At 41.5% G+C, this 10,569-nt stretch overlaps 1 protein-coding gene across 1 annotated transcript; it reads right to left on the bottom strand.

Moving 5' to 3' along the window:
* Window positions 1-322: 322 nt before the first annotated feature.
* LOC141350867 (interferon-induced very large GTPase 1-like) lies at window positions 323-8,070 on the bottom strand. Its single transcript, XM_073856707.1, has 2 exons — window positions 7,987-8,070; window positions 323-5,092 (listed from the first exon to the last, which is right to left on the bottom strand). Exons 1-2 carry the CDS (start codon window positions 8,068-8,070, stop codon window positions 323-325), a joined length of 4,854 nt encoding a protein of 1,617 aa, XP_073712808.1.
* Window positions 8,071-10,569: the final 2,499 nt, after the last annotated feature.

Genomic DNA, 10,569 nt, shown 5'->3' with positions numbered 1-10,569 from the left:
TTTGAATATTTTGAGTCCTTGATTTGTCCTAAGCAGTGAGGCTGAACACTTAAGAGAAAGCCTGCGATGCACCATTACAAATCCACGACGAAATCAAAATAAAAATGAAATCAAACTCACACTTTCCTCTTTGTTTTCCTCGTAATGTTGTTGATGCAGTAGTTGAATAGTTTTCTGCTCTTGCCTTGCATTCTTCAATAATTAGCCTCCATTTTCTAATAATTTTATAGCACTTTTCATATGATTGCATTTTTCAAATGATTTCATTGGTTTTCTCATCTGTGACTAAAAGCATCTGCTAAATGCTTGAATGTAATCAAGGCTAAGAACATTTAACTTTGCGGGCTGTGTATTTATCTAAACTCTCTATTGCCTCCTCTTTTGTGTATTTTTTCCATTTCTTTATATTGTCGTGGAATTTTTTCCCATGGTACATTTCCAGGTCTTTCCGGAATCTGCACACAAACCACTTCCAGTAGGGCAGCTCAGAGAGATCAGGCGTGATGCTCCACTCTGCATAAACCCCTCCTGCACTTCTGTAATCACTAAATAGAATCCACTCATCTGATGATTTAAAACATTTTGAACTTGACACTAGAGTTGAACAAACATCTGTACAGAGAGTTTGTGTATCGTCATTATAAACCCCATTAATTCCATTCACTCTATGGAAGGGAACACTGTGATCTCCATCATGGTCTTCTATTATGTTGGTGCAGGTGGCTTTACAGATTGGACACTGAACCCAACAGCACCGACACAAGTGATCAATCAGAATCTGATCTGGTCTGTTGTTGAGATCCAGTTTATCATCAAATTTATCTGTGCTGAACTCTCTGCTGATTTCAGATATTATAGATGGAAGTTTTGTTATCATCACATCTTCTAAGAGTTCATAATCAACATCATGTTTGACTCCACTGAAGTCCTTCACAGAGAATATCAGAACATCTGAGAGCTTCTGTGTGAAAAACTTCAACCACAAATCAACATCTCCACTCTTCACTTGAACATCTTCAGTAGATTCATGAGCTGCTGTCAGGATCTTCTGCTGCAGGACTTCAATGTTCTGCTTCATCTTGGGTTGAACACTGATACTGAACTGATCACTGATGTACCGACTGACTTCGCCCATGATAAAATCCTTGAAGTGTTCTTTGGGATACAAAATGTAGTCATTGAACGCTGAAAAGTTCTCCTCTTCTGCCAGTCTCTTCATGATGTGTTTCTCCAGATTTGATCTGTTTTCATTTAGTGATTCACAGTTTGATCTGATTTCATCTGCTAAATCTCTGGCAGTCTGTTTGTAGACACTCTGTTCAATGGGTTCTTTCAGTTTCTGACAGATGATCTCACCAAAAATAGCAGCTGATGTTGCTCCTTGACAGTATTTCTGGAAAATATTATAGTATTCTCCTTTCTTGTTTTCAAAATAGAGAGCAGGATTATTGGCTTCTCTAAACATTCTGTGTTGATCATTGAATGTATTTTCTGCTTTCTTAAATATAGAAAATACCAAATCAATGAAGAATTCCTTCTTGAACATGTACTTCTTTGACTCTTCCTCATAATCTGTTATTGTCTTTTTTATGTTCTCTGTGAGCTGTTGAATGTAAGTTTTGCTGTAACCCATCTTTGAAATATTAAATGACTTGATCATCTTCTCTGTCTCCTGAGCAACATCTGTGATCAAATTTGTTATTTGTGTTTCATCATCTTTAGAAAGAATGTACCCAAACTTCTCTCGAGTTGCTCTGTATACATTTTTAAGAGATCCTGTAATTCCACTGGATTTCTTTACCATTACATAATCTGAATAGCTTGTAACAGAGAAAATATCCGTGGTCTCATTTATGTGTTCTACAGAGACACTTTTATTCATTTCACTCAAGACTATTCTCACATCTCTCAGTATATTAATATTTTTTAATGGAGTAGTATCTGTGGTTATCTTCTTTACACACTCTTCCCAAAACGAATCAAACTCTTTCTTCAGAGTTTCTTCATCATTTGTGTTATCTTTAAGTTTTAATGCAAGTTCTTTACTCTTTTCTAAGAGAGTATTTTCATGTTGTGTCCTCTGAGCATCAATTTTTCTCTTAAGGTCTCGCTGCTGAAGAATCACATTTAATTTCCTCTTTGTTTCTTTTACAACATTTTCTTGAACATTGTTAATTTTTATTTGAAATGATGTTTTCCATTGAAACAGTATATCAGCATCTGGGTCTTTCTCAAAGAATTCTGACATTGAGGTTTTAATTTTTTCACTGTTCTCCTTTAGTTTATTTTGAATATATTGTTCATCAATTTCATGAATTCCTTCATTTTCTATTTGGTTGTGTAGTTTGTTCTCAATTTCCAGCATGGCACTGCGTAGAGTCCAGGTCCACTTGCTGTATTCTGTCTCCAGTCTCCTGTATGCTGAAATCTCCAGAGAATTTCTGAAGCTGAACACAAATCGTTCATTCAGTAAAGCCTCCCAGAGATCTTTAATTCGCTCACATAAATCTGTCAGCCTCATACCATCTGATTTTGATGCATGGGAAATAATAGTTTTCTTTAGTTCTTGAATATTCTCACAGTAGTTTGGGTTTGGTGGTGCCATGGGTGGGTTGCCCTCCCATAAATGTGCAAAATACTTCACATCATTCTGTACATCAAAATTAATGACATCACTGAAACATTCAGCTTCACAGACTTCCTCTTTAGCAGCGAGTTTTGTCATCTCATCCAGTGTCTCCTGTAGTCTTTTCCTTCCCTCCATGTTTTTCTCTCCAGCTGTGACGTCTGAAACGTTCTGATGTACAAACATACAGCTGGGATTCAGATTGACCTTCTTCATCCTCAGAAAGGCCTGAACAACAATCTGAAGAATATCCTGCATCTCAGCTGGGTTTTCTCCAAAGATGTTGATCAATGTCAGATGACCAAGACCCACAACAAATGTGGCCAATTCATTGTCATGATGTCTTGTGGATCTTCCATCAGAATCTAGAGCCCGAAGACCCTCAGTATCAACAACCAGAATATAATCAAACTTCATCTGATCTTTCATCTCCTCTGATACTCTGATCAGCTGCATGAAAGCTCCTCTGGTGCATCGTCCAGCACTGACTGCAAACTGAAGTCCAAACATGGCATTCAGCATGGTGGATTTCCCAGAGCTCTGAAGCCCTAAAACGGACAGCACAAAGACACTCTGGTCTCCTAGTTTCTTTATGAGTTCATTTAGAACAGCAGAAATCCAAGTTAGAGGAACATGAGCAGCATCTCCATCCATCAGCTCCAGTGGAAATCCAGAGATCATCATCTCTGCTGCAAGACTCGGGAGAGAAGAAAAATTAAACTTCAGATCTGTCTTATTCTTCCTCACAGATGAACATGATTCATAGATCTGACCGATCTCTCTTATGATGTGCTCCAAACCAAAAGTTGCTCCTTGAAGTTCTCCGGATATATTCTTAAGTTCTGTTTTTTCAGCTTTTAATTGTTCAGAGTTATCTTTCTCTTTTAGTTTGAAGACTGTTGACAACTTTTCATCATACTTGCGATGTGGCTCAGAAAGATCAACTGATGTAAATTCATTCAGGAGGATTCTGAGCCATTTCAGGAAAAACATCTTATTAGCATCACGTGAGTTCATTTGTTTTATAAAGAACTTTAGGAATTCACTCATCTGAGATTCATGTTGTTCTTTACGAATTTTCTCCATTTCTGTTTGTTTGTTTTTTTCTGGTTCTAATTCATTCCCCTGAGGTCGATGAAGTTCTTTGTTGTTCTGACACCACAGATGCCAGAGTTTCCCCTGACAGGGCAGAAATGATTTTTTTATTTCTTTTAGATTTTTATTCTCCAGTAAACTCATCATCTGCTGTGCTGCTTCTCTTCCTCTCCTGCAGTCTTCATCATCTTCCTCATCTACTCTGATATCTGAGTGTTTGGACAAATCTTCAAGTCTGAACATGGAAGCTGATGCTGAAGATGAGAGACAATCATTTATAGCTCTTCTGAGCTCTTCAGATACATCTGAAAGATTTCTGTCTTTCAAACCAATTTTGTATTTTCCTTTCCATATGGTAATAAGAGCAGATTCATCCTCAGTAAAAAGTAAAATAAGTGGCTTGTTGTCTCTGTACAGGTTTTGAATTTTTGTTGCGTTTTTGTTTTTCTCATCAAGCTGTGACAGAAGAACGACACTGAGTAATGACATTTTAGTCAGAATTTGCAGTTGTTTCTTATGGACTCCTGCATCACCATGAAGATTACAGAAGGCAAGACGGTCAGTAAATTTGTCTGTGTTTCCTCCAGATGGGCAGAACCAGGCGATCTCCACCACTCCATCCATAAGTTGTCTGTTTTTGCTGCTCCCTGGACAGTTCCTGTGGAAGAACGTGCTGTGTTTCTCATTGATCAGATTGTTCATCAACTGAGACTTGGATGAAGACACAGAACCAAACCTGAAGAACGACACCATTGGAGTTTCTGCTTTATACACAGGCTCTTCTTTACTGATGATGTCATTGTTAGTATTTCTCATCTTCCAGCTCTTGTTGATTTGTCTGAATGTCCAGAGAGGAAACTCAATCTGTTGTGTGACTGGATGAGGAACAAGAAGAGGAAGAGCAAACTGACACTGTGAGAGTTTAGTGACCATCAGCTGCTTTAGGAAACTATCAGCACAATGAAACACAGCCATCTGAATATCCATCGGGTGAACTGGGTCTGGTTTACTTGTTACTTTATTAGACAAAGTCATTTCCTTGAAAATATTACACTCCTCCTTAAATAAGTCTTTGTCTCTTTGCTGTGTATGATGTTCATTTGTTGCTTTAGTTTTAATGTATCTTGCTCTGTAGTTCATCATCAGTAGTTTCTGTAGATAATTCTTCACCAGTTCCTTTTCATCACAAGACTCATGAGACTCTGATAAATATGCAGATATCTGCAGGACATCTGCAACTATTAGTTTTTTTTTTATCCTGTTTTCAAGATAAAGCCTTTTAAATATTGACTTTATTTTTGCTATTTTAATCTCTTTCTTTTTGTGTGGATCTTGTCCGTTATCTTCTGCACCAAACTTTTCTGAGATTCCCTGCAAAATGAAATGTAGAATTTTATATTGCAGATATTTTATAACACTAGTAGAACTGCTTGGTGCTTCAGCAACTCTGCTATAAATGGCAATGAAGTGCTTCCCATATAGATTTTACTTGAGCGGTTACTTATTACATGAATACATTGCAATTCTTTGATTCTGTTTAAAATGACTCTGAATTACTGTCTAATAGAATTTGATGTACTAAAGTGGAAAGAGTTCATTTTAAGCTGACAAAAACTTACATGTAATAGACCCGTTTACAGCTCACGTGATCAAATAGCCTGTGCGCGCATCTTGGCAACAGAAGTGGTGTTATTCCCCAGTGGTTCTAACATGTTAGCAACTCAAAAAGTTTATTAAAACTTTTCCCAGCATCAAAATGGCTGGTTGTTGTGTTTGGTTGCACTAATATAATATACTAATATACGTATGTATGTATCTGGCAACTTTATTTTTGGTCATCTGCTAACGTCTTCTATCCACTCCACTATAGTACACGGATCTGTAGCTGTGTTGAAAGAGTTAATAAAGTACATTTTTTAAAATAACTTTCTCTGTCTGTGTTGCTTCACTGCTGATTCTTGCCGTACTTCCATTGCCAAGATGCAGGTGCATACACTGCCACGTCATCATTGTGTACAAACAGTAAAAGGGTCTATAAAATTTTCATGTGAAGAATTGTTTTGTACCGTTTATATCTAGGCGTGGCAGAAAGTACCAGTGAGTTGTTTTCCATATAGTTGTGAAATATTGTGATATACTACTTAATTCATAGGTGTTTTATTGGGCATATTTTGATAGTTACTGAAACAAAATGTGTTATACAGTATTGACATAGTCTGTATATTAAAAAAATAATGCCTATAATGCTGTTTTGATGCAAAACCCTCTAAGTACATTTGACATATTTTCTTATAAATTAGCATTTTTTATCAAGCTTACAGTGCTATAAAAAAAGTGTTGGCTCCCTTCCTGATTTTTACATTTTTTGCATGTTTGTCTATCAGTCAGTCTGTAAAAGGTTATAAAGCTATTTGTTTTGGAACTCCAGTGAACGTCTCGGTTACGTATGTAACCCTCATTCCCTGAAGGAAGGAAACGGAGACGTCATGTCGTGACCAACGAATTGGGAACTGCTCCGCGGCGACCTATCTACTTCGAGAAACTATAAAAACGCCAATGAACTTGGCATGCAGGTATTTGCATAATGCAGGCGCCGCCTCGCCAGGTGCGTATATAAGCCGCAGGTGCACAAAACCAAATCAGCTATATTATTTGCCGAGAAAGCCGAGCAGCAGTGCCCGGCCTGGTAACAGCAATGGAACAGCAAACTGTGGCGACGGGAAGTGACGTCTCCGTTCCCTTCCTTCAGGGAACGAGGGTTACATACGTAACGAGACGTTCCCTTTCAGTCGGTCACTACGACGTCACGTTGTGACCGACGAATTGGGAATCCCTACCAAAACGCCACTGAAGCTGAACCCTTCCAGTTCCTGCAAAAGCCCACCACCCTCCATGTAGGGGTCGGAAATTAAGGCTTAGTGCAGAAGGCCCGTCACTACCTGTTCCTTAACCCATGATAGTGAACCAGCGAACTGGGGAAGCAACCTAAACTGGGCGGAGCTAGGAACACTGCGGAAGCCATCCCCTAAGAAGGTTGACTGGATGACACACATATGAACCCCACGTAGGGTACAAATTTGGGCACCTAGCCTACACAGGTTTACAGAGAATACATCAGTGATAGGCTGACAGCCGATGCCCCGCAACATCGGCCATCAAGGCGGTGGAGAATAGCAAAAAACAGTTTTTGTGACGTTTTTGCCCTAACCATTCCATAATTGTGCAAATGTGCAGCACCAAAATAGAGGCTCCAAGCCGACACACGAGCCGACCCTCTGTGTTCTTCACTGGATTAAAGAGAGAACCCGAGTGGATACCGGCTCGATACGAACACTATAGAATCTAGTGAAAGTATTAGGTGTCGCCCAGCCTGCAGCTCTACAAATGTCTGTTAGCGAGGAACCGCGAGCCAGTGCCCAAGATGATGCCACACTATGTGTAGAGTGAGCACGTAAATTAAATGGGCAAGGCACGTCTTGCTTTTGATATGCAAGGGCTATAGTATCCACTATCCAATGGAACATCCTCTGCTTAGGGATAGCTTTCCCTTTCTGCTGACCACCGTAACAGACAAAGAGCTGGTCTGAGGTTCTAAAGCTTTGCGTTCTGTCTATATACATACGTAGTGCACGGACAGGGCACAACAAAGCCATGGCTGGGTCTGCCTCCTCCAAAGGCAGCGCTTGCAAGTTCACCACCTGATCTTTGAAAGGAGTGGTGGGAACCTTGGGCATGTAGCCGGGCCTGGGTTTCAGTGTTACACTGTATACAGCAGGCCCAAACTGAAGGCACGAATCGTCAACCGAAAATGCATGAAGATCCCCTATCCTCTTAACAGAAGCCAATGCGAGGAGAGTTAGAGTTTTCATAGTGAGAAATTTAACACTCACAGAATGCAGAGGCTCAAAGGGAGCTTCCTGGAGTGACTTCAGCACCAAGGACAGGTCCCAAGGAGGAATAGAGAGAGGATGCAAAGGATTTAGCCTTCGTGCGGCTCTGAGAAATCTAATGACCAGGTCGTGCTGACCCACTGTCCTACCGTTTACGGGTGAATGGTGAGCTGATATCGCAGCGATATCGACTTTAATAGTGGATGGTGATAGCCTATTCTCCAAACGGCGCTGGAGATGTGAAAGCACGACACTGATCGGGCATTCTCAGGGGTTTTCACGTTGGGAAGAACACCAGTCGACAAACAGGTTCCATTTAAGCGCGTAAGCCTGTCTCGTAGACGGCGCTCGCACTGCAGCGATAGTGTTAGATACCTCTTGCGGTAAATCACTCAGAACCTTCGCGCCCCGCCCAGAGACCACACATGGAGGCTCCAGAGAGCGGGGCGCGGGTGCCATAATGTGCCCTCTTGTTGAGAAAGAAGGTCCTTCCTCAGGGGAATCTTCCAGGGAGGGGCTGTCGCGAGGAGAGCGAGTTCTGGAAACCAACTCCTGGTTGTCCAATATGGTGCAACTAAAAGCACGCTCTCCTCGTCCTCCCGGATTTTGCACAGGGTCTGCACAATGAGGCTCACTGGGGGGAACGCATACTTGCGCATGTTTCGTGGCCAGCTGTGTGCCAATTCATCCACGCCGAGCGAGTCGTCGGCTAGTGAATAAAACAGGCGACAATGGGCCGTCTCTGGGGAAGCAAACAGATCTATCTGTGCTCTGCCGAAACGTCCTACTCTTGCGAGTAGAACAGCAATCTCCGCACGGAGGATTGCGCATCGGCAGCTCTCACTGCAGTGAAACGAACGCCAGAGAATTTGGGGGGGGGGGGGGGGCGGGAAAATTGGATCGCATAGCCGAGACGAATCATGCGTAAAAGCCAACGCAACGGGCTGGGAAGCTGTTTCCACGCCCCCAGACACCGTGCGAGGGGGACATCTGGCTCTTTTAAAGGGGTAGGCTCACTTCCAGAAGTGACAGTTTTAATTAATCCCACTCCCTTCAGCTGCTTGATAACTGAACCCTGCTGCTTTTGTTTCATAGTTATACAATCTGCTATGAGGTGACCAGTTTTATGACAAAAAAACCCCACTGTCTATCTGTTTTTGCCCTTGACGTAGAGTTAGGGGCTGTTTAAACTTGGTATTAAGATGTGTTTTCGTCAATTGGATCACAAGTGGACGAGAGAGACACATCACGTTTACACCTGGTATTTAAATCTGTCTCTTTTGTTCACTTTCGACCGCTTCTGTCCTTAATACTATGAAGGGGTGGTCTGTGAGAATGTGGGCGAGTCTCTCAGCTGTCATTTGAACGCGAGCGGGAGTAATGAAGAGATTATATGGACACAAACTAATATTATGTCAGAGTCCACTGCTTTTGTTGTAAGTAAACATGCTGCACAATGTTTTGTATATGTATATGTTAGAGCTTTCTCTGAATTTTCAGCGCAATTGATAAAATAGGATCGCGTAACTTTCACATGCTTGCAAAATGACACTGTGGAGATCATCCGCTTTAGTTGTATCAATGAAAGGCTAAGAATAGCTCTTTTCACCGTGTGTTCGTGCCAGAAGTCAGAAAAGACGTAAAACATTGTTTTCAGTACCTCAGATTAGATAAATGGGCGGAGAGAAGGCGGTTGCGTGTGGCTGTTCAAACACATTCAACCACATGTGCGATTACACTACAAAAGCAATCCGATCGAAAGGGGTTTCGACTACCTCTGAAAGTGGTTGAAAGTGGTCAAAAGTGGACGAGCTCAAAACATTTTGAACACCGTTTACACCTGGCATTAACGTCGTCCACTTATGATCCAATCGATGAAAACGCATGTTAATGCCAAGTGTAAACAGCCTCTTAGTTAAACTATCTCTGGGTACATGCATGTCACTAGACTTCTTGCTAGCAGTAAGATTTGGGGAAGAGACTGAGGAAGAAATCGACTTACTGAAGACATCCTTATGGGTTAACGCAAACTCATCAGTTAACATAGCCGCTTGCAGTAAGGTAGCCACTTTCTGTTTATTCAAGTAAACGACAATCCTCTCAGGCACACAGTTCTTAAACTCTTCCAACAACATCAACTCCCGTAAGGAGGAAAAGTCTTCAACTTTACAAGCCACACACCAATGATCAAACAAAATTACCTTTTCCCTAGCGAAGTCTGCGTATGTCTGGCTAACAGCTTTACTAAGGCCCCTGAACCGCTGTCTGTACGCCTCAGGCACCAGCTCATAGACCCGCAAAACTGCGCTTTTAACTTTATCAGAGCACAAACTGTCTTCCACTGATAGTACAGCACAAGCCTCCTGAGCCTTGCCAGTCAACTTGCATTGAAGCAAAATGGCCCAAACATCCTTTGGCCAATAAAGAGCTACTGCGATTTGTTCAAACACGCTTAAGTAGCCTTCTACTTTTGATTCTCTAAACGTGCTCCAGTGCTATGTTTTCACTCACATCAAAAGTAGTGTTGGATGATGACCGAATCTCAGGGGAAACTGAGCCGGGTTGGGCCCTAGCTTGTAACTCAAGCCCACGCATCTTAAGAGCTGTTTTTGTCTCCAATCGTTTCAACTCTCTACGCAGCTGAAACTTCCACTCCTCCCTGTCCAGCTGTAAACGAGCTAGTTAGACTTTTAGTCGGGCATCATCTTGTGACGAGGAAAAGGACTCTACAGAGTGCGGTAAAGTGAAAGTTGGTGTGGCAACCTTAGCCTGCTCTAACTTATATGTTACTTCTACCTGGACTTCTGAGGAGATCTCACCTGCACCCAAGCTAAGAACTCCCTTCTGCACTAACCACAGCCTCCTTCATTTCTCTGACAGAAATACCAAAATGATTAGCAACCAAATAAAAATCAACTTTTCGACACAAGTCAAGCTGATCTAAGGAGGATTTGCTAC

This window comes from Misgurnus anguillicaudatus, chromosome 19, assembly GCF_027580225.2.
Source record: "Misgurnus anguillicaudatus chromosome 19, ASM2758022v2, whole genome shotgun sequence".
Lineage (NCBI taxonomy): Eukaryota > Metazoa > Chordata > Actinopteri > Cypriniformes > Cobitidae > Misgurnus > Misgurnus anguillicaudatus.
The sequence above is the reverse complement of the archived record's forward strand: the minus strand, read 5'-3'. Positions and strand labels throughout refer to the sequence as shown.

Coding starts and splice junctions, on each gene's coding strand:
- LOC141350867 (XM_073856707.1), bottom strand. CDS start 8,070: ATGGCACCCGCGCCCCGCTCTCTGGAGCCTCCATGTGTGGTCTCTGGG. Junction 5,093..7,986: donor TGAGTGATTTACCGCAAGAG/GTATCTAACACT, acceptor TTCATTTTGCAG/GGAATCTCAGAAAAGTTTGG.